Raw genomic sequence first — 24,484 nt, 5'->3', positions numbered from 1 at the left:
ACTCCCAAGAGTTTCAAGTTGAACTCGCATTTTCTCCCACATGTTTGGAGTCAACCTAAAAACATCTCCAAGATTATGTTTTTTTATGTTGTCTTTCAACTACGATTGACGTTTCATTTAAATAATTACCGTAAAAGTTCGAATAAAAGGTAAGATAAATTACTAAAATTAAGCTAATTTTAATTAAAAAAACAATATTAAAAATATCTATGAAGCTACTTATCTTGGTTGAGATTCAAGTTTAACTAGTTCAAACATGAAAACTAATACACACTAAATCTAAATGGGACGAATTCCGGGTTCTTTTATTGGGCTTAACCAGCAAAAATGGGCCCAGATTCACAGTTGGGTAACGAAATTGCTCATGCTATATAACTTTAAAATGTTTGGAAAATTTTTACAATCCTCAGTCGTTCTAAAACCCTAGCAAAACCCTTGCGTGTTTGGAAATGGCGTTCAACTCAATTCTTCGGAAGTCGGGTTCTTTTGTGAGGGCTCTTGCTGTCGCAGGTCAATTGACGAAGAATAACCATCTGGGTCACCGCACCTTAATTTTCACTGCCATCAACCATCAGAAGGATTCGTTTGTTCCCAAGTTTCACTTCTCTTCTGTAGCTGCCCAGAAGAAGCCAACCTCCGATGAGAACCTTCTCCGAGTCATCGAATCCGAAATCGAATGTGCCCAGGAAACTGATGATCACAACGAAGTGAGTCTCTTCATTTTTTCCTATTCATACAATGATTAAAAGTATGGTTGTTTTATCCTTGAGAATGTTTATGTACTGAAAGTTGAATTGGTTGATAGGTGGAAGGGGTTCCCAGTAATTTTCCTTTTAAGATAGTTGACAGTCCTGGACAACAGACCATAACGCTTGAGAGAACGTACCAAGAGGAGGAAATTAAGGTAGAGGTTCACATGCCTGATTTGGTCACTGGGGAAGGAAATAACGAGGATGACGATAATGAGAGTGAAAGAGCTTCTCAGTCTAGCATTCCACTTTCGATCAGTGTTTACAAGAAGGGTGGACCCTATCTAGAGTTTAACTGTGTGGGTTACCCTGATGAGATTATTATTGACAGCTTGTCTGTTAAGAATCCTGATCTTACAGAGGATCAAATTGCCTACGAGGGACCAGACTTCCAGTACGTCCTTCTCTCTGCAACTCTTTGAAAAAATTACTTTCTGTTTTTTATTGTGGTAAGGTCTTGTATGATTGAACTTGTTGTGTTTTATTGTCTTCCGCAGGGACTTGGATGAGAATCTGCAGAAGTCTTTCCACAGGTATTTAGAAATCAGAGGAATCAAACCCAGCACAACCAATTTCTTGCATGAGTATATGATCAACAAGGACAGTAAAGAGTACTTGGTGTGGCTGAATAAGCTCAAGAGCTTCGTTCAAGCATGAGCCTTCACATCTCTTTATGTGCTTAGTGCAGTTGTTTAATTTGATGAAAGTATGGTCGTGGCTGAAATTTTGTGTTATAATTTGCTTATTATACATTTGAAGGAAACAATACCCAGAGATTTTATCTTTGTGGTTTAGCTGTAGTGCTGCTCCTATTGGCTATTGAAGGTAATGGAAGTGTTGGCTAATTTGATTTAGACACAATAACTTAAATTCTAGCAGTGTTTTGTTAATTATTAGATGCAATAATTTTGATGGAGGAAATTTTTGCCTTGAGTGTTTTTCAACCTTTCTTATTTTCGATTGAGTAAATCGCGCTGTCTTCTCAACTTGTTAAAAAACTGATACATTTGTTTTAAAAATAATTGCAGTTATAAATATTCCTGAATCCTTTTGCTTTTATTAACGAGTTAGCATGAGGCTTTCATCCGTATACACAAGGGTTTTCTGATAGTTAAGTCCAAATCGGTAAAGTGCGTAATAAATTATTACTTTTAAGATCATTATGGACTGACGGTTTGCATATGAACCAGACTTTAAACAAATTACAGCATCGTACATCTAAAAATTAACTTAAATTGAAATTGCAATCATTCAATTATCGTTAAACGGAGCAATAAATGGATTGCATTGCAGGACTTGCATCCTAGCGCATGTGAAGGTGGTTCTTTTTTATCTGCCAAAACGAGCCATAATTGTTGACAGTAAAAATTCTTGACGAAGAAGAAGCAAACGCTATAAATTACCCAGTTTTATTTAATGGTACCAATACCGTTCTCTACTGTGAAAATAAATAAATTAAAAGGCTACAAAAGGAATCAAAGCACCATTAAAATTAAGTTGCAAGGTCTTTGTGGGTGTAGACAACCCCTCTATCACCATCTACAACATGTCCCGTTCCTTTTAGTATCCTGCATATGCAGAAGGCAAAAGACAGTAAGTAAAATACGGGAAACACCACATACAATTTGGGGGTTTATTATAAAATGATTGTTATGAAATTCAAGATATAAATCATGCATGGCTTAGAACGTATTGTAAATATATTCCATTTAAAACATGCAGGTGCCATCATAATTTGGCTACTTTCCGTGATTGTGTTGTAGCAAGATATTCATATTTAAGATGCAGAGTACACTATCGGTGACAAGTAATGAATTACTGAAAAATTTAACCGTAGTAATTTTATCAGCATAAATTGACCATCAGCTCGTACCATCTTGTTGTTAACAATCCCTCAACTCCTACTGGACCTCGAGCATGAATCCTGCTCGTACTAATTCCAACCTATTCAACAAAAAGGGAATTACATATTAAATCAACAACCATAATGAAAAGATTGATTATAAAATGCAAAACAATAAATTTTACCTCTGCGCCTAGTCCAAATCGTGCCCCATCACTGTATCTGGTGCTTGCATTGTGAAAAACAGCAGCACTGCCAACACAAGACGAACAATATTTACATAAATGCCACTGCACCTATGTGTTGATATCTTGGAAAGAAGTGAATTGTTTAAAGAAAATGTTTGTTTAATATTTACAAATGAGCAACTTTGTCAAATCATATACGATAATAAGAAGCCGCAAAATAAAGAATTGAGACATCTTTTATTTTATTTCCTTGAATTTATTACCATTAAATAAAAAAAGCAAGATATTTCAAAAGTTACCTGTCTACTTGGCGTAGAAACACATTAGCTACTTCGTTATCTTCAGCAACGATGGAATCAGTATGTGCACTGCCATAAAAGAAAGTGAAGATAAGATACTCTGCCACCTAAGCTCGCTACACTATTATAGATGTCAACTGAAATGGAGAACAGCGAATACAAATGAAAGCAAAAATATATTTCAACATGTTGTCTATCAAGCAGAAACCAATGACGTGCCTTCCATGTAGATTTATATGATCAATAGCTGCATATACGTCATCCACAATTTCAACGGTGCAAGCCAGGGAACTGTACTCATGATGGAATGAATGTGCTTGTGGAATATTTAACAGAGAACTTGCCACAGGTCCTCCATATAATACAACGCCTGCACAAATCTACATAATTTAGTCATTCCAAAATCCATAGAGATAACACCTTAAAATCGGTATAGTTTGTACCTAAATCGACTCCCAATTACATAACTTTTTAAATGTTAAAAACGATGGCAATAAATAACTCAACAGTCTAGTAAGGATGTAAAACTGGAGTCCATAAAAGGACAACTGACTAAACCTCGGAGCTGCCTTTCATTTCTAAATTGCCTAAAAGATGATTTTAATTGCTAGAATATTTTTTAATTGAAAAAAGCAAAAATTAGTTAACACAGTTTCTATATTATTTTTGCTGAAAAAAACAGTTTATATATTAATTCTTAATCAACATTTACAATTCAATGTCACCAAGATCTTTTTGAAACAACAAAGCTTGTTAAACAGGAATGCCATTTTAGAAATAGATATTTTTGAAACATGAAAACCTGCGTTAAACTGGAATGCTCATTTTAGAAATATTCACAGGTTAGAAAATATGTAGACAAACTCAAAACCATTAAAAACAGTAGATGTTTAAATGTTTTCTCTTTATAATTTTCATCCTAGAACTTGTGCACAATAACTTGGATCCAGGAACTGTCCCATAATGTAAACCAACCTAGCATTACTGGAAGTGCATTAGCACCATGAAGATCAAGTTGCAGTGATGTGTATCTTCTCACCAGAACATGCTAAAGAGAATTCAAGAAACAGAAGTGCCAGCAATATACTCTATCACATTCTTTCAAATACACTTGGTTGACATTTATTAAAAATCATGAAATTATTAAGTAAAACTCTTGAAACAAGAAGTAGTCCTAATAAATTTCAACTAGTGTTAGAGGATTATTGATAGCATTTCAAGAAAACATACTACAGAGTTCCTAATTATCCATTTTACAAAATTCACTTTTGCTAAGTATTATACACTATATGTAATTGAAAAACGTCAGAATAAGAGGAATGGTGGCTAGAAATCATACCTTCAGTTCGAAGGGCAAGAATGATATCATTGAGCCAACCTTTCTCTATCAAATCCTTGTGGATAAGAAGTGTTTCCTGAAGTTGAAATTGAAAACGAGAAGTTATGTCAAGCCGATAATGCTAGCTTTACCAATCTTGTAGACTCATTAGTACATTTAGTTTACCATGGCATTGCAGGCTGCCGGATAATCAACTTTTGCATCCAGTACAATCCGCCTTGCCATCTCCACATTAGCAGACTTATCAACATAGACATGGCAAATTCCGTCTGGTTTAGTAACAGCACAGCTTGTTAGTCCAAACAATGAAACATAATCATACGGACCATACCATCACAAGCACCGCTTATACATTATATTCATAGCTTAACTACACTTTTGGCCCATTATTAAGTTTGGGATGTGTACGGTTTTAATCTCTCAGATTTTGTTCAAACCAATTACATTCTATTTTTAAATTAAGCAAAATTTCCTTATGTCAAATATTTTCATCTAAAACTCAAATTATTATTTTATTTCCCAACATTTGGAAATTTATGATGGATTTTAGGTAGGGAATAATGTTTTTTAAAGTCATAAATTTATAAAAAAGAAAGGCTTTATTGTAGTGTTGCTCCTCCAAGTCCTGGTATTGTAACTGGGGGACTAAAAGTGCAATTAAGCCTCTAAAAAAGTAAGATAATTTAAAGGACTATGTGAAATTTGTTTTGCTTTGAATATTGAGTTTTGAGTAGAAGATGTTTTAAAACAATTTAATTAGAGAAGATTAAGTAGAAAAGACGAATTTGATAGTCTTAGGTAGAAAAGAAATTAGCAGCGGGACTAAATTAGTTTAATTTGAAAAATAAAGGACTTAATTGACTTGAAAAAACTTGAGGGACCAAAAAATCACATACTGTCCAAATTGAAGAGAATAAAGTTCAACTAAGGCTATGTTTAAACATTAGCATAATGGTCTTACCAGCATGACCTAAAACAGGAATTTTAGTTGAACTCTTGATCTGAGAAACAAGTTTGTTGCTGCCTCTTGGAATTACCAGATCAATTACGTCATCCAGCTGAAAATTAAATAGGAAGGTGCCAATGCTTAAGGGGAATAAGTTTATAAAATGAAATCAAGCTTCACTAATTAATTCACCTTAAGTAGCTCAGGTATTTCTTCCCTTGAGGTCACAAGTCCTATAAGTTTTCCACCAACATTATCTGGTATGGCTTCAATAATTACCTGCATCTCAGGCATACAGTATCACCCTATAAATATTTTATTAATGGCGACTGTGAACAAATCAAATTTAAACAGGAAACAGTTCAGAGATTAATTTATTTGGAACCAGACTTTGTGCAAAATTGCATTTGATCGCTTAGCTTCTTTGCCACCTTTCAAGAGAAGCCCATTCCCACTTCGGATTGCCAGTGAAGCTATCTGTACAGATGATAAGAAACTACCACTAATGTAAATAAACAGCATATATAATACAAAGATAACATAACTGCTTTAAGCTCCAAAAGCTCATTCATACCATAACATTAATCCAATAACAGATCAATAATCACTAAGTAAAAAGAATATATGTATATATATATATATAATAAATTAGTAACCTATGCATAAATATAAAAAAAGGAAAAGAAAATAAAACATAATAGAAGTAAAAAATATGATGATTATGGGAACAACATGAAATGATAAATACAAGACACCAGCATACCACCATGTTGCAATACATTGGCATAGAGAAACAACATCAGTAATTCAAAATATGTCTGTCAAAAAATATATTCAACAGATTAATAAAAAAGCAGTAGTCATTGGGACAACAATTTTCAAGATTATAGAAAATTGCATGCCAACAAAGTATATTATGACTGATAGAAGAAAGTGGAAAAAAAATACAAAAGGTTTGTATGTCTTATCTCATGTCTATGCATTAAAATATTCTACTTTTTTTATTGCATGCCCCAACTGGAAGAGTGCAGGTACTTTCAACTCTTACTTTTACTGCTAAGGAGCATATGAATCTCAGTTAATTTTTCAGAGTCATGATACCATAAAGCTCATTTGAAAACTCACTCAGTTGGTACCCACTAAATAGATCTTCCCTAAGACCTTAGAGGATGATAACTTTAAGCAGAAGTAAACAAGGATAACAAATGAATGTAAATGCTGAACAGAGAATACAAAGTTAAAAGGAGAGAGCCTGTTTTTCCTTTCGGAAAGCTGAAGTACTTAATGAAGTTTAAACCAAACGTGAAAATAGAAAGATAAAAGATGAAAAATGTTTAATTTCACCTGTACAAGAGCATCAGGGCGTGACTCAAAAACAATAAGGAGCACTCCCAAAGGAGATGATGTCTTTTCTAAAATTAGCCCATCTGAAATCTGAATAAAAGAGTAGCTGTCAGAAGCCTTACATATCAATATATCATAAATTTGGTGCAATTAAGTGTCCAACAGAAATTTGTTCATACTAGCATCAATCACACTAAAATTCTATCTTATCTAATATTAAAGTGTGAAATTGGAATATGCCATTAATACCATGATCTAAAATATACATTTCTAGATCAACTTCCCATTACCTCAGTTCGTTTTAATACTCGCCCAATTGGATCGTCCATATTGGCAATAACTCGCATGTTGTTTGCAAGACTTGCAATCTGTCAGTTATCATAGTTTATCATCATAAATTCTTCAGTTTGTTAAAATATGGATAATTTCTTCTAGAAAAGACTTTCTTACCTTCCCAGGTTTTAAAGCTAGCCTAGCCACCAAGGATTTTTCATATCCTGCTTCTTGTGCAGTAGTAACATCAGCTTCATTTTCAATCCTAATTATTTTTTCATTTGCTTCCAGGGCATCAGCTATTTTAAGTAAAATTTGTTTCCTTTCCTCTGAAGATAAGGCCTACAAAGTGAAATTAAAACATTAGAATTGTTTCACTAACATCTCATCTCAGTAATATCCATGATCTGTCACATTTTACAAAAGTGTAGATACAAAAGATACCTGGAGCCTTCTGGAACATTCCCTGGCTGCAACTGCCATCTCACGTGCATCAACCTCTTTTACCTGGGCCCACTCATGTGCATCTTTATGGAAGAGAGTTCCTATACGTTTTCCTTGGAGAACATTAATGATATTCTCAGCTGCAAAACCACTGTAAGGAGAAAAAAAATTGATAGAAACAAACAGGGACAAACCAACTTGTAAGTTTACTTATAACACTTGATCTCGTAGTTTTCTTGGGGCAGAACAACAAATGAAAAAGTAAAGGAGGGATCTGACAAGTGTTTTTTTCATTCTCTATGTGGGCATGTACAGACATTTTCATTTAGATTTACAAACTCAAAACATGTGGTGGACAAAAAAGACATAACGAAAAGAAATTGAAAATATAAGGAGTAACGAAACAAACAAGTGCAAGACATTTAACCAATTTTCCATTTCCAAATTGATTGTGGTTTAATGAAACAGCACTGACAAAAAGACATAACTAACCTATTTCTAATTGAAAACGGCACTGATAAAAAAAATCTTTGAAGTAATAATCTTTCTCAGCAATTTAGTATAATAATATTTCTTAGCAATATGGTGTAATAGTGCACCTGGTAATAACAACAGGAATGCCAGCTTCAGCTGCATGAACCGCAGCTTTTACTTTGGCAGTCATTCCTCCTCTTCCCACTCTAGACTTGTCACCAAAAGTAATTTCATTCTGATGTTTTTCCTTGTTATATGTATAAATAAGCTTTGAATGTGGGTCACTTGGAGGGCCACTATAAAGGCCTTCTACATCACTCAACAAAACAAGGAGATCGGCTTTTAACTCCAAGGCTAATAAAGCAGATAAACTATCATTATCCCAAAATATACCAGAAGAATCCTGCACAAAAAATGGGCTAACAACACTTAATGTACTTAACTAGATAGATAGAAATAAAAAGAATAAAGCAATCATTCGAGGTAGCAGACCAAACTAAACTTTCAAGCAGAAATGAAACATGTAAAATTTCTGACCTCCAAACAAACAAGTAAAGTTGTGTCGAAGGAAAAAAAGAGTTTTAACTTCCTATATAAAAGTTGTTATTCCCACCTTCTCATGTAATACACAAATCTAAAAAATTAATGCAGAACACGTATTCCCATGATAAAATGATCTTATCTAACTAAAAACTCTCATTCCATACATGATTAACTACACTGCACATTGTAGCTACATTTACTAGTGTATTATTACTTTATGATATTATAAAAAAAATAATTAAAGCTTTTTTATATTTTAAAGTGACAAATAAAATGAGAGGGAGAAGTCAGTGAACATAATTCCAACTAAATGTTCAGGAAATAAACCTTGGATACAGAATCAACATTCAAGTCTAACACAACATTAAGGTCTTGTTTGAATAAACAACTCAATAGAAATACTCATAGGAGAAGAAACCAAAAGGATAGAATGAATTAATCGTCTCTCATATGTTAAAATTTGTTTATGTATAAGTTAAAATCAAATTTTGAAGAATTCAAAATAAGAGTCAACTGAAGTGTGTTTAGGTCAATTTTAACTTACGAAGTCAGCTTCTTATTTTCTTTTCCTGTAAGTAGCAGAAAATTTTCCAAATCGGACCAGGTTCAACCTCGATCATATCATGCCACCAAGGAATAACAAATTAAACTCTTTCATCGGTTCCACAAACAAATTAGGTATTGCCGTCAACAAACCTCATACGGAGCCTTCCTAGTACTGACAGCATCGTTCTCATTGAACACCGGAATAACCTTCAGCGCCAACAGCGATTCCACAGTCTCAGTAAGCTGCTTCCTGAAATCCTTATCTCGAAAATCGTTATCCGTCACAAGAAGCTGAGCCGATGTCACATCGAGCTGAAACCGCGAAATGAAAATTAAAATCACCTCACATACCAGTTCAGGAAAATGAATGTAGCACAAAATTTCAGGTTCTCACACACAAGGTTTTGCAAGATGCAAAATATTGCCAATGTAAAACTGTAATTCTAAATTGAAATCAATATCCACAAAACTGAATCTAAACTTCGTTGATGAACGTAATTACAAATATTTACTTACCTGAGTGAACAGCGTATCGTAGAGAGCCATGAGACTGTTCTGTCCAACGGCGGCGCAGGCCTTGCCGTCGAGTTCGAGTTGGGGTTTCTGAAGGTCGGCAAAGCTGCTGTGGATTAATTTACGGAAACGGAGTCTTTGGCGGCCAATACCAACGGCACCAGACGAGACGAGTATAATGTCGTATTCGAGAGAGTTGAGTTGCTTAATCTGCTCGCACAAAGCTCCTAATCTTCCAACCGCTAACCTTCCTTCTTCGCGAGTGACCACCGCCGTGCCAACCTTGATGATCACACGCTTCACGTCCTTCATGAAGCTTCGAGAAGGATCCACCGCTCCCTCCATGACTGAGCACTGCTACGAGCAAGAGCGGAGAAGACCTTCGAAATGAAAATGCAATGAAAATCAGCGCTCAATCAGAACGTTTCTCTCATTCACCAACATAGTAAATCCTTCATTAAAAAAATGGTTATTATAAATATTCTTTTTAAATTAGGATCGTTTTCATTTACTATGTGAAAAAAAAAAATTGTAGCTAGAATTTCCCTTCCGTTGACCATTTACTAAACCTTATAAGGCAAGGTGGTTGAACTTTGTCAAACGCCCATTTTTCTTTTACTATCCATATATATATTTTTTCTTTTACTTTCCACATTTTTTAATATTTTTTCAAAAAATAATTTTAATATTTCATGTTTTGTTTTTACAAAGACAGAATACACGTTCTTTCTTGTGTACTATGTTCTTTTGAAGTACTCTTAAAGTCAGTTTTAATATATTTATAAATAATAATTGTTATTGATATATTTATGAACCAAAAACTTCCAAATACAATAGTTAGCTAATAAAAAATACATAATTTTATAAGAATAATATATAAATTAATGTGATACGAATATCAATTGAAAATTAAAATTCATATGGTTCACATTTAGAGAAAAAATTTATTTCAACTTTTTTGTAATAGCATCCTTAACAATAGAATTTTAAAAAATATATATACATATATATGAATTGTTAAATAAGTTTTATGGACACAAACTAAAAAATAGTCATACTTAATTTATAATATAAGTTTTCTTTTTTTAATTATACTATTATCTAGAAAATGGTTAGCCAAAAATAATACATTCTTTTCCCATATATGGAAAAGATGTCTAAAATATGTTAAGAGATGGATAAAAAAAATAGTTAATTGTAACACATTTGAATAGAGTCAACCATGTACATCTAGTGGACAAGTATTATGCTAAAAATAGTGTCTAATAGGAAAACTGTGTTACTATTCTGTAAAAGATAAAGTGTTTAAGCTACAATTAATTTGCTCTAATAGTTGAAATGTATTTTTCTCTAATAAACTTTAAATTAACATTCAATATATAAAGATTTTACACTTAAATATTATGTTTAACTAGCTTAAATAATATGTTTCAAATCTAGAAATGGTAATACAGGTTGGTCCATCCCACATAGGTCTGTTCAGCGTTTGATCCCAAAATGCAAGTTGGATTGGTCCACTCCACGTAATGAATGCGAGTCAGCGGACCAACCTGTCTCGCCCTGCTGATGACCCGTGTGGACTACGGATTATGCGGGACAGACTTAAGCGAGTCGACAGGTTGAATTAATGAGTCAATTCCAAACTTTTTGCTAGTAGACGGTGGGCTAACCCGCATGGTCCACCCCACATTGTCATCCTCAAATCCTATCCAATTGTCAAATCAACAATTTTATAATAAAGAAAAAGCCTAAAAATATTTTTGAAGGTCATGTTATTTTTTGACCAAATTTTCCCTTCAAACTTAGGTCCAACTTGACCGTGTTAGAGTTTTTCCAAGGCAAACTTTTATAAGATATTTTCATGAATTCTTATTTTACTTTGAACAAATCTATACCATGTCATGTTATCTTTAAAATCTTCTTTATAAGTTTTGTTCAAATGTTGAAATCTTATAAAATCTAAGCTTTTGTAACTTTTTATTTGCACTTGAGTTCTCTATCTAAATAAATGACTCAACTTTAAGCATTTAAAGTTGTTTATAAATAGAACAAAGCTATGTTTAAAAATTGTTATAACAAATTAAAATCTGGGTAAAATATGGTTTTGATCTCTCTAAAATATTTGTAATTCACTTTTACCATCTCGAAAGAATTTTGAACGTTTTTTATCCTACAAAACCAAAATTTGTCAAATTTTGTGTTAAGATAAAATATGTTCTATGTTTCCTATAAAATTGAACTGATCATTCCAACTAAATTCCATCGACTTGTTGGTTCTTAAAACTTTTAATTTAATTGATTAAAACTATTTTTTTACAACAAAATTACAATTAGCTGCTAAACTCTTCTAATGACACTTTAATTATAATTAGATGATACAACTCAGCATGCATATCATGACTAAGTCCAAACGATAGGATGCCCTATTACACCCTACCAAGTTGTAATTGAACTAAAAATAACAAGCAAGGGTGATCCCAGAGGAGTGATATTACAGTGTAACTTTGAAAAGGATGGCATGACAAAATTTTGATTCACCATACAAGAAATTGATAGTCTCCACGCAAAACAGCTACTTGAAAAAATCAATTAAAAGAGATTTACTTGACTCGGTATATTTACAGAAATATGCAAAAAGCTCAAACATACACAGATACTACAAATCATGATCGTTCATCATCCCCTTCCCGGGTATTGAGTCTTCCACAAAGACTTTAAGCCAACAATGGTACAGAAATTCTGACCGGGCTGATACTGAAATTCGCACTAATTCCTCTGCAGTTCTTTGCCATTCCATTCTAGTAAATCCAAAATACACAAACCAATTCTGCTTGAGACAATTCCACTCTCGTCTTGAACAAAGTTAGCCAATGCAGTGAGTTCATAATGACAGTATTTGGGGCATTTTGGTCACTGCTGCAGAGCATTTTAGCTACGGAAAGAACCAAACCTTGATGAAGATTGCCAAAGCTATTTGCAAGAAAAATGCTGCAATAATCGCCACCGAAAGCTCATTGCCTTCTATGTAAGACCTCAGGTTTAAAGCAACAAAGCTTGCTGAGGCAACACCCGTAAGGAGTATTATAACCCACCGAAGAAACTCAACAGGAATTATCAACAGGAACTGAAAGTATCCCAAGAAATATGAATTAGATAGAAATGCAAAAGACTCCACAAAGTTAAAGTATGATTAGTGAACTAATGATGTAATTTCCTATCACAAATTATAAAATTCAGTCACAACTTAAATACAAACACGCGAAAAGAAGTCACGCATCCAATCTAGATATTGTGACATATTATAAGTACGCCGAACAGGATCGAAAAAAATTTCATTCTAAGCCGCAGTCCATTCACAGCGATACTATTACCAACTGAGATTATGGTATTTTTTGCATGGTTTTATTTTTGGTCAGCGTGCTATTTGCATGGTGAGGAGGAGGGATTAGGGCCTGAGCCCAAAGGTCCTTCGAACTTTAAAAGAAGAGTGCCTCACTTTGTTGAGGCACTGTCCATTTCAAGTTTTGCCTTCAGGGCCACATTCCCCCACGCTGAACATGAGTGGTATAAATTATTGTGCAATATTATTTGTAGTATAAATACTTTCAGAATAAAATTTACCAATTAGAGAAAGCTGAAACTTACCGAAGACATGATGAAAATGGTGAGAGAATAACCCCACATGCACCAAAATCTTATAAGGCTGGCATTTGAACCCATATACTGAAGGAAGAAGTAGTATGCCAATGGGACAACAATTGCATAACCATAGATTGAGCATGCAGCCACGTTCATGTAGCTGACATCAAAGCTCCACGAGGTACTGTTATCAGCATGTTTTTGCATAAGGAACGTGGCCAGATTTCCAAGCGCAGCAAGCACAAACACCAATGTTGTTGAGATCCATATAAGCCCATATCTATGACAAAAGGATCGCATCATTAGAATCCGATATCCATTAAATGTACCATTTATGGTTTTTAGGGAAGGGTGCTGAAAATCTGGTCATAATTAGCAAATGTCTCCTTTAACTAAAATATATACAGAAAAAAAAAGGAGGGTGTGAAGCAAAATGGCAGGTATTTCCCCAAAAATGTTATGGTAGCAGTTTAATTAAATTAAAATCCCCCCCAATTCCCATTTCAATATGTAATCAAAGTGAGTATCTCTATTTTGATAATTGGAAAAAGGGTAAAGAACATAACGCACAAATCAGGATTAGCATCTATCTTGCTGAAAAAGTCTCCCGCAACTGGATTCAAAGAACTTATCAGTCTGATTAGGACAACATCCGTATCTACATCAAAATACTGTGAATAAGATGAGATGCTAAAGACTCCCCTCCAGTTGTTTGCTGGCTGTTGTTCAAAAGATTCTGTATAGATAAACAAACAAGAGAATAATAAACAGCATTATTTTATCACCAAGTGACCATGAAAAATGAAATACAAACGAGCACTATTCACAAATCTGATTATAGAATCAATATGAGTGTGAATCTTGGTCAATGGTTAAGCTAAAATCTATAGATAATTTAATATTCAGAAAACAGTTGGCATAATGTCCAGAACTATGACACTTAAGATATGCAATTATTAGTGTTGATTGTCTTTAATGATCATAATTGGGTGGCAATTTAATGAAATTCCGTAACTTCTAATCTTTGTAAGTTGAGGGAGTGGTTTTATTACCTTTTGACCCCGGTTATGCAGGAATAAAGAGGAAAATAAATTTTATTTATCTAAGTGACAGCATAATAGTTTTCTCATTAAGTATCATAAGGCAAAAGGGGTCAAATCATAGCTAAGCTAAGTAGAATATTCGGTTGATAATGGAAATAAAATAAAAAAAACTATTAGTTTGAACTTATAATTCTTAGACATATTCAAGCAGTTCAAATTGGCTTCAAAGCCCCGAAAGAACAAAGGTAAAAAAAACAAAGATTTAGCAACCATACACGAGAGTATTGAAAACAACTTTTAAGCATCATAAAATGACAACAGTAACACATTAAAGAAATCGAAGAATATGCTAACTCTCCCCCAAACGGTAGCTGATTAAAGATATAGGAATATAATTGGTGTTTTCTAACTCTAGAATTTCAGAATAGTTAGAAATGGGTGATATTGACTAACTAATGACAACTAATTTAGAAGATATAATACAAATCAGTAGACAATATCATGAGACTAGGCGACAGGGGGGGACTGCTTGAAAGCTCTAGTTAATTTGTTCAGTTGTAAGATGGCTACAAGCAAAAGAAAAAAAAAATCCTGATCCCCTCCATCAGTCATGAATTGACAATACAGTATACCAATTAGTGTCTCACTGTCTAATGTCACCAGGAAACAGCCATGGACTACAAATATATTGTTAAATCATTTAAACAGAGAGAGAGAGCAGGAAGAGAGAAAAACCAGACAAAGAAACAACTCTCTGAACTCTCCAAGTCACAAAAATTAGAGAACATACCAGTAGGCCTGCCAACAGTTTGATATCCAGTTCCTCTGTCCCCATTGTTGGGAGGGAATACATGCACACTCGCATCAGTGGCTACATGCATCACACACATATAAATATATATGTGTTCATAAGCAACTAGAAGCACTTAAATTTTAAAAGCAGGAAATGAACAAAAGCTCGAAGCTGTAAATCCATACCCACATGTTTCGTGGTATTATTTTCTTCAGTAATCACAGCCTGAGCACCAAACAGGTAAACCAAAAATATTAAAAAAGTTAGAACGCACTTAACAGAACTTGTATTTCACTATCACAAAGAATCATAGGAATAACAGAATCATAATAAAGTAATTAAGATCACACATGCTCCTGAACAAAGTAACTTTTACATCGTATCAACAGGAACAATAAAATTCAAAATCAAAAGGTTTTGAAGATATCTAATCATAAAGTCAATAAATGTCAATATCTTAAAATCACAAACATATTTAACAGAGGCCGCAGTTGTCTTACTTAATTTAGAAATGACCTTACACTACAGCTCTAGCTATTTTATCATCGTAGAATCAACCAATTTCACTTGCCATTCCATAATTTCACTTCATCCCACTCTTTCCGCAAAATTTCAACACGATTAACTAAATTCCTAAAAAATTAAGAGAACAATTGAAGACGATCGAGCATGCAGAGAGTGAAGAGAAGCGATATGGAAAGCAAACAGAACAAATTAGAAATGAAAAATGAAAGATGCTCTCGCTCACAGGAACTGAACCGAGCAAGTGGCTAGTGGGAAGACCGGTGTAAGAAGAGTCCTCCATGGAATTGGATACAATGCAGAGTAGAAGCGCGAGTGAAGAGAACCTAATTAGCTCAGAGAAGCATTGAAGCGGTTCGGAGTAGGAATCGGAATAGACCTAGATAGCAGAACCAAAGTTGTTTTTCCTTTCGTCGTTTGGAAGGAACGTGTTGCAGGAGGAGGACTGCAAACAAAATAGCGTGCTCTTTCATACACAGGATTGGACCCCACCCTCAAATTCAATTCGCCGGGTCAGGCAAGCACGTACCTGGTACCTTTTTTAAATTTAATAATTAATAATAATAATTGTTATTTTTACTTTTTTCTGGCTTCTCTTTCCAACGAGGCTCGCCTAATTGGGCTTCAAAAATGGGCCCAACCTATGGGCTCCGCTAGTTTTGGTTCAGCTTTTCAATAGAAGCGCACGTGCCGGCATGTGGGTTGATATATATTCAATTATAAAGACATTATTTAAAAAAAAAAAATAACGACTTTGCATTGTGGGGTCAATCAGTAAATCTGTTGTTTTTTTTTATTTCACCTTTTTGTTCTCTCTTGTTTAGATTATTTTTTCGAAAATTGGGCTTGGGAGGACAAATTTGTGAGGCCCATGTATTTACCATAAAACTAAATTTACAAAAAGTAATTTTCAAAAAATGTCTGAGCCCGGGTTCGAACCGGGGACCTCTAGTGTGTGAGACTAGCGTGATAACCAACTACACCACCCAGACACATTAATACATAACTAATATTTTTTATTTATGAATTAAGTAAATTTGATAAGATAAAATGAGGATGATGGCAGTGATTGTGAGAAGTGACGCGTGTGTTGGGTGACACGTGGAGGGAATGACACGAGCGGATGAGAAAATTGAGTGTGAGCGCGAGTACGCACTTCCGGTGGAACCAGCCTCCTTTGCCGTTCGATGCGTTGAATACTATCATGTATCAGCTGTGGCTCAGACGCCACACCGTCCGATATGCGATGATACATAAGAAATAATCGAACATTCTACACTAAAATATTTGTCGTGGAATTGTGCCAATATTATATATTGTTACGTTAATTATGATTTTGTATTTTTTAATTTAAAACTGAAGCAATTATATAAAAATTAAATTGTGACTTTGTTCAGTAATCCAGAATCAATTCGGTGGTCATACAGTAAGAGTGTAGATTTGTTTGGAAGCAAAGATAAAATATGAGAAAATTAACCAACGCAGTGGATGTATCAAATTAATGTACATTTCTTTAGAACAGTCACTGTCCCTAAGAATGAACCAATGGACAATATGTATCAAATGAATGTCCAATGCCATGGGGTTATGCACGCAGAACCAGCTCAACAATGAATTGTGAGAAAACTCATCCACCCTAATGTCTCACAAATAAGGGACGATTTCTGCTTTAGAATGGAAACACCATCTTGAAGGAATCTTCAAATTTTCCGAATCAAAATCACTTCTTCACCAAGTTCAACACATCCCCGACAAGATGTAAAGAGCCAGTTACAAGAACCTGATGCATCACCCACATAAATTTGCAGTCAGAAATTCTACTCTACACGGATGAAAAAAGATGTATAATGTTATCAACTGAAATTGATTGAAAATCTCTAATTTTGATGGGTCTCAAATTAGAATTGGGATCCACCAAATTGACTATTTCCAATAAATTTCATTCGACATTGATTAAATTTCTTAACTGTGATACTAAAGTGTAATTTATGTCTCACCTGAAAACGAAGTGACTGATTTTGTTGCACTCTGTCCCTAAGCCATTTGATTGCCAATGGCAGTGACGGAAACACTGCGCTGTGTTCACAGTTACTGGCACTCGTTTCCATATCATCTTTTAGTTCTTCAGAAACAATGTCGATATTTTTACCTGCTAAGCCATAAAGTATTCTAAGGCCTCAAACTTAATAGGCACAACTCGTGATGGAAAAAAAGAGAAAAGACGTGGAAAAATAGAGATTTGCTATATTCCATAAGCCACAAAGCAATCCTGAATAATCACTACCTTTGCTGTTTTGCATGAGATTTTCCCACACTCTTTGAAGATTGAACTGCCATGACAGATCAACTTTGGGATCAGTCGGGGTAAAAGCCTGGGGTCCAACTTTATTAAACACAGATAAACTTGGTACAAAAAGCGCTTTCTTGAAGTAGACACCTACAATTTCAATTTAGTTGTTTCTTAATTTCCATGGACCAAATAACTTTCTTCAGGGATAAATAAATCACATTGGAAAAATGTTTACAGTACTTTTTCCTCATAATAAACATAAATAATTACAGAACTAATAGAGAAGAAACCTGCTCAAATCTCAAATATTAAGCTTTACTTAAATATTTTTAATTATTTTCATTATTTGGTAAGTATGTTCTTGCATAATCAAGAAAAGACTATTTACCGTGATCAGCACACGTTTTCATCAGGTGAGGAAGAAGCAACTGCGGATCCCTAACTGTCAAACAATTGAACAGCAATATCTGCAATAATTCAATTACTTCAATTCCAAAAGTCTAACAAAAAAATGAAGCATCATTTTGATTGAAAAAGAAATAGTTGCATTTTTCACTCTTGTATCATGAGATTCTAATTAAAATGAAAAAAAAAAAAAACTAAAAGACAGCTGATTGCAAATGATCATCCTGATATGAAATACACAAGGTTCATTTGACAAAAAGGACACAGGAATCAGTATATTTTAAACAAAAACATAAAAACCGGGTGTTTCATTTCAAATCTTGACAGTTGTTGACACACATTATTTGCATCTAATTTCTTCTGATAATGCAACCTAGCTTAATGGCAACATCTCTCACCTCCCAAATGTGTTAGTCAAATATCAGCCAAGAACAGTGTGCAAACTAAATTCTCAACAAACACGGATAACAAAGGTAAAACTAGAACTCTTTTGCAGGAGTAAATATTTAAGATACAAACATTCCATGGGTGAATTTAATGCTCTAAACTGATATCTAAATAGTAGAATGGGGTAAGCTTAATAAGAATATCATTGCCTATCTCAAGTTATAGATTTAAAAAACATAAGGTCTAGGAAGTTTGAAGAAGTTGATAATCTGTATTTCTATGGTTTCTATTAAGAGTAATCCACATGCCTTTTTTGAAAGTAAGGTTAAACACGTGACAAGCTCTCTACATGGTGATTTTCTAACTAAGGGCATTAGATATTACTTCATTTTACAGTGACATTTCCAACTTCGGCTTGTATGTGCTTGAATTATAATAAATCTACTTTTTAAATCTATACTTTACCGGAGTGGATTTTCCCTGGGATACTCTTTCTTCATTGTGTGTCTTCACTACTTCATGTGAGAATTTAGAATTATCCAGTTGCTGATGAAACAAGGTTGGGTCTGGGTTGTATTCTTTAATGGCCAGAGAAAACCACCTTGCACACACTTCCATGCTTTCAGGACTGTGAGCCCCATCTAAAAAGAAAACAAGTCTATTTGATATTTCACTCTTGAAGTGTTGATCAGGAACAATCTGTGCCCTTCCTTGCAAACTTGCACTTGTTAAACCTTTTATGAACTGCTCTGGCAACTTATCCTTCATGCAGGTGGAGAATCACTTCAGCTACACGGCATACAGAGAAAGATATAAAAAAAAATCTACTTTTTAAAACTTACAGTTTGCTCCAAATAAATATCTCCAACATGCCCAGTCTTTTTCAGCCATGTAAAGCACAATGCAATGGCAAGAGCAGCATTTACATATTGGTGCTCACCTTCAAGACCAAGTCTTGAACCATTTAGCAATTTGGCATCTAATGGAGTTACCACTTGAAGAGGTACCTGGCATTGGCAAGATTTACTTAGCCGATTGAAAGCAAGGACCAAAGAGTCAAACATTTTCAATGAATGCAGCTACAAAAGCTACTTGGATTTAATGTTATGTATACCGTGACTTTCAGAAGATCATTGAAAAATGAAAAAAAGCACACAACGCATGAAGACACAAGTTGATGAAATGCAGTATGGGAAATGACAAGACGTGCTGAATCACATTGAAGGCATTTTTTTTCTTTCCAAGATAAGAAAAAATTCTCATAATTAAGTTTTAGTTATATAACCCCTTTGACCAAATAAGATCCAAACAAAGTATGTTAAGTTTCTAGTCAAGTCATCACATGTATAGTAAATTTGAACTTTTAATCCTAAATACACTGTTAAATTCATGGAAAAACATACATTTAGTTGAGAAGCCTTCTCTTCAAGTACATGCATTGCTTCGTCAGGTTGAGGCACTGTAAAAGCTGGAATCCGATTCTGAAACCAGATGAACAAATAAAGAAGAAAGTGCACATTGCAAATAAGCACCAAAAATAATTTTTATTCTTCAAAAGAAGATAACATTCTATTATAAAAGATACCTTGAAGATACCAGCCTTCTCACCGGCAATTTCTCCGAGAGTATTCCCTAATAATAAAATTCAGAATGATTAAACTAAACTCACTGAACAAAGCAGTGGCATTGCAACATTATGTTCAACTTATTGTGAAACATTGTATAATATATAAATTTCTAAACATATATTTTCATACACAATAGCCATGCATTACCTAGAATTCAAAAATAGAAAACTAACCAAGAATCTCCATGTGGTCATACCCTAGAGAAGTTATTCCACACACAATAGGGGCCTGCACCTGAAATATCAACACATCTGCATGAGCTTGTTCCTAGATATTAACTTCAGAGAAAACATTAATACATATACAAGGTTGCAATGCTCATTACTCTTGCAGTCTTGTGATGTTAGAGAAACATATTTCCAATGAAATGTTAAACATACCACATTTGTTGCATCATATTTGCCACCTAATCCAACCTCCATTATAGCAACATCTACCTACATAAAAATTCAGACAGAAAGAAGCTCTTATTCATTCATGATAACATAAACAAAAAATAGAATACATACTGAACAATTTTTTCTTAGACATTTAAAGCATGGAAACAAACCTGCTCTGCTGCAAATATCTTGAAGCCAAGCAAGGCTAGGAAACGGAAATAAGTAGGCATTGGAATATTGTCATCAGTCTTGTCCTGCAAACCACCAAAAGAAGTACCAATTACATTAATACTATGAGCAATAACATCAAATTAAATTGTAAAAGTGAACGTAACATGAACACTTTGAAGATATTAGCTTAACTAATGGTATTATTGCTATACTACACCACAATTGTTATTGCCATGGTATAAAAATGCATTGGCTTGCAGAACAGAAGGTGATGCTAATAGACTCACGATATTATTAAGTAAAACTTTGTTTTTCGTCTAATTTTTCCCATTTTTATTTTGTTCCATGTGATTTTCGAATTGATAGAGCCTTAACACCAACCCATGAGTTTAACACATACAACCTTTTCTTCCGTTTTCTCAAGCTACACTACACTTAAGACCCCTTTCTGCAGTATGGTGTACCAGTTCACACAAACTTGTCAAGGCTACCAAACAGGACCAGTTAGTTGCTCTTCCTTTTACTATTTTCTTGTGAAACAATGCAATAACTCCAAAGAGAACAATGGCATTATGGAATAGCTTCAGAACTTCTGACTAAGTTAGCAGAAAATATTCTTTTGGTTGCTCTAAGAGTAATTGGTGGACTTTTTTAAAGAAATTTAGAGCTAAAATTGGAATAAACAACTAGCAATAGTGTAAAATAAGAAAAATATACTAGGCAGGCAATTTGGCTCGGGTTTAAAATAAAATTGAGAAAAGGATGACATGCTTTTCCACCCCATCAAAAACATCTGATAGTATAAATCCCAACGAAATATTTATGCGCAGAAGCATACCTTTAGTCTGTCATAACACCACCAGAAGTATGCTAAAAATTTCTCTTCACAGATTTCCTTTCTGCAGAGTTTAAGAACTTTAATTATGTTGCAAGTAAAGGGATAAAACAATATATTCTCCGAGGTCTGCAGAGTTCAGTGGAAATAACAAAAGTACAAATACTAAAGAATAATTTCGTAGCAAAACAATCAATTGAGAAAATTATCAGAATTCATTCGCTCAATTAGGATTCACCCTATACAAAACAGATGACAGACACATAATGAAGATCAAAGAATTCAAATTCCCAATCAAAATACCAAATTAACCCAAAATGAAAAATGACACAAGTAGATGACAAAGGAAAACACAAAAAGATAAACATATGAATATGAATCACTCACCCATCTAAACGGAATCTTTCTCGGATATCAATGAGGTGAGGAGATGTGAAGAGTCCAGTGCGAAAACCACAGTTACGTAATATAGATTCTGTGAAGGTGCATGTGGATCCCTATAAAACCCCAGTTAAAAAAAAACAATTTCCATCATCACAATAAACAAAGTTACTAATCATGAAAAAACCATAGAATGAGAAGCCCAAAGCCAGAGTTATCAGTTATCTCTAACTGTTAGAAGCCACAAAACACCAGTGACCAGCCACATAGCAATCACTATTGCAAGAAACAAATTGAACTTCCTATGATGGCCTCATTTCCAAGCAACCACCGAAGTGGAAGTGAAGTGAGAGTACCTTCCCTTTGGTCCCAGCCACATGGATAACCTTCATATTCGCAATTGGCTCCTCCAAATCTAGCATCTATAGAATAAGACAATTAACACCATTGTGAATATCTCATAAAAAATGACCCAATTCACAAACTTTTTACCTTCAGGTAATCAAATAACAGGTCAAACTGATCCCCCACGTTGCTAGCATCAGCCCGTGTGCGTCTAGTGATCAAAGACGACAAGGCCTCCATTGCTTCTTCATAGGGACTCAAAGAAGAAGATTTTGGAGACCCTTTGCCAACTTCTGGAAAACAAGAGAGGACCCCACAACAGAAAATAAACAATCATCATCAAAATCAAAACTTTAACATTGGTTGAATCACCCCAGAAGCAAAAAAAAGGAATGAACATGTCACTATAGATGGAGATGAATGGGGAATACCTTGGTCAGGCATGGCGATTGAGGTTTGAATTGTGGATGAAACAGAAAGCGTTTGTCTGAATGGAGATAGCAGTACGGTGAAAAGTGGAAGGTGAGGTTGAGATTTGAAGGATTGAAAAAAGATTGAAGAATTTGTCGTTTGTGGTAAATGTCTTAATATCAATTCCATTTATTTATTTTGTTTTGGCCAATTGAAAAGAGAAGTGCATGTGCTACGCTACAGAAGAAAAATAGTTTCATCATCAGCTACGTACACTGTCGCTAGTACCCTGTGGCAGAGTATATCGTCACAGTTGCTGTCGAAGTTGCATTGAGATTAAAGATTTTGGTTTTCTTACAACACAATTTTGTTTTTTAACTCTGAAACAAATAAAGATTACGTCAACTTAATTCTATGAATTTTTAATATAAAATTACTTCTTAAAAATTATGAACTTAATCTAAATACATTATATTTTATATATAATTATCTAATTGTAATTTTTTTACATATTAATACCATTGAATTTTATAATAACTACTTTATAAGTTATATTCGTACTTATTTTTACATAATTAATAGTGTAAAAAATAGAATAAAAATTGTTCTCTTTCAATAAGAATCACTAGATTGAATCTTTATTTTCAATCAACTTTATTTTTTAGTATTATATTAATAAACAGTAAAGAACTATTAAATGTTATTAAGGTATTAACATATATATATATATATATATATATATATATACATTACCATTATTTTCGTATTATAAAACTGCTTTTATATTTGTTAGACATTGACATATATGGATTAACTATTGTTCTAGAAATTTTTAAAATTAGTAATGTATCAATATATTATAAATTAACTATAATAAAAATTGAAGGATTGGCTATAGTTGTAGTTATTTAATTTTTATGATTTTGGGACATGTAGTTCCAAAGTTACAGAGAGAGTGTATAAAAAAATGGAAAGTAAAGTTAGAAACAATTTAGTGATTGTTTTAAATATATTAAATGATAATTTCATTAAATTAAGCCTGAGAAGTTTAATTAAGTTTCGCGAGTTATGTAAAGTTTAATTCTCCTTCAATAGCATTACACAATTCAATTTTCCTTTGTAATATATATATATATATATATATATATATATAGGTTATAGAATATTTAATATCAAAATTAAAATGTAATGACATTCTTTTCAATGACACTAAAATTACAGTAACTAAAATCCAATTATTGTCTTCGACATCATGATTATGTAATTTTAGGTGGAAGTATGACTCAGGCAAATCAAGATAAAATGAATAATAGTGTCATACTCATTAATGTATCAGTGAATTTAGTGGAATCTCCCTTCCAAAATCCTAATTAATGAGAATGCAGTTAAAGGTTGAAATTTATAGAAGAAAAAAAATGTATGCAAAATGAAATAAAGAAATGTTATGCAACAGAACACAAACTTCATTAACAAAACATGTATAACTTTAATGTACTATCACATTAACAGAGTGTACATTTCTTGATTTAAATCACATTTTAAGATTTTATTGAAAATTCACAATTTTTATTTTCTATTGAAATCTAAAATTCAAATTTATGTACTTGACAAAACTGCCCAATATCACTATTTCTTAAATAGAATAGTTCCTAGAAAAGGACATGATGTCGCTTGTGGCGAAACTGAACATCAACCAGTGTCTACTTTTCAGGACAGCAAAACGATAACAAACATGGAAAAAGTCACTTCAATG

At 33.6% G+C, this 24,484-nt stretch overlaps 4 protein-coding genes and 1 non-coding gene across 6 annotated transcripts; 1 reads left to right on the top strand and 4 right to left on the bottom strand.

Moving 5' to 3' along the window:
• Positions 1-390: 390 nt before the first annotated feature.
• LOC137823494 (uncharacterized protein At2g39795, mitochondrial-like) lies at positions 391-1,613 on the top strand. Its single transcript, XM_068628662.1, has 3 exons — positions 391-707; positions 806-1,143; positions 1,247-1,613. The coding sequence occupies exons 1-3, from the start codon at positions 450-452 to the stop codon at positions 1,404-1,406; spliced, it is 756 nt and encodes a 251-aa protein (XP_068484763.1). The 5' UTR covers positions 391-449; the 3' UTR covers positions 1,407-1,613.
• A 524-nt stretch (positions 1,614-2,137) lies between these two features.
• LOC137823493 (delta-1-pyrroline-5-carboxylate synthase) lies at positions 2,138-10,107 on the bottom strand. Of its 2 annotated transcripts, none has more exons than XR_011083135.1 (17): positions 9,505-10,102; positions 9,139-9,300; positions 8,025-8,302; positions 7,426-7,576; positions 7,159-7,323; positions 6,999-7,076; positions 6,709-6,798; positions 5,755-5,841; positions 5,557-5,643; positions 5,380-5,476; positions 4,584-4,687; positions 4,419-4,494; positions 3,299-3,459; positions 3,080-3,148; positions 2,778-2,844; positions 2,623-2,693; positions 2,138-2,317 (listed from the first exon to the last, which is right to left on the bottom strand). XR_011083135.1 is itself a non-coding variant. In XM_068628661.1 (17 exons), the coding sequence occupies exons 1-17, from the start codon at positions 9,844-9,846 to the stop codon at positions 2,242-2,244; spliced, it is 2,151 nt and encodes a 716-aa protein (XP_068484762.1). In that variant the 5' UTR covers positions 9,847-10,107; the 3' UTR covers positions 2,138-2,241. The 2 variants fall into 2 exon arrangements, 1 of the variants encoding a protein (XP_068484762.1); XM_068628661.1 differs by having other exon boundaries at positions 3,299-3,449; positions 9,505-10,107.
• A 1,853-nt stretch (positions 10,108-11,960) lies between these two features.
• On the bottom strand, positions 11,961-16,013 carry LOC137825770 (uncharacterized). The gene is made up of 6 exons (XM_068631545.1): positions 15,725-16,013; positions 15,162-15,201; positions 14,974-15,054; positions 13,711-13,876; positions 13,147-13,420; positions 11,961-12,625 (listed from the first exon to the last, which is right to left on the bottom strand). The coding sequence occupies exons 1-6, from the start codon at positions 15,779-15,781 to the stop codon at positions 12,434-12,436; spliced, it is 810 nt and encodes a 269-aa protein (XP_068487646.1). The 5' UTR covers positions 15,782-16,013; the 3' UTR covers positions 11,961-12,433.
• A 403-nt stretch (positions 16,014-16,416) lies between these two features.
• On the bottom strand, positions 16,417-16,490 carry TRNAV-CAC (transfer RNA valine (anticodon CAC)). Its single transcript has one exon. It is a non-coding gene; the product is annotated as a tRNA-Val (tRNA).
• A 430-nt stretch (positions 16,491-16,920) lies between these two features.
• On the bottom strand, positions 16,921-23,042 carry LOC137824122 (folylpolyglutamate synthase). The gene is made up of 16 exons (XM_068629581.1): positions 22,752-23,042; positions 22,468-22,613; positions 22,332-22,397; positions 21,982-22,091; positions 21,598-21,658; positions 20,759-20,842; positions 20,589-20,645; positions 20,382-20,442; positions 20,166-20,212; positions 19,984-20,061; positions 19,423-19,587; positions 19,046-19,342; positions 18,177-18,255; positions 17,783-17,935; positions 17,496-17,647; positions 16,921-17,278 (listed from the first exon to the last, which is right to left on the bottom strand). The coding sequence occupies exons 1-16, from the start codon at positions 22,918-22,920 to the stop codon at positions 17,219-17,221; spliced, it is 1,785 nt and encodes a 594-aa protein (XP_068485682.1). The 5' UTR covers positions 22,921-23,042; the 3' UTR covers positions 16,921-17,218.
• Positions 23,043-24,484: the final 1,442 nt, after the last annotated feature.

Source organism: Phaseolus vulgaris, chromosome 8 (assembly GCF_000499845.2).
Source record: "Phaseolus vulgaris cultivar G19833 chromosome 8, P. vulgaris v2.0, whole genome shotgun sequence".
Classification (NCBI taxonomy): Eukaryota; Viridiplantae; Streptophyta; class Magnoliopsida; order Fabales; family Fabaceae; genus Phaseolus; species Phaseolus vulgaris.
This window is presented reverse-complemented; position numbering and strand designations above follow the sequence as displayed.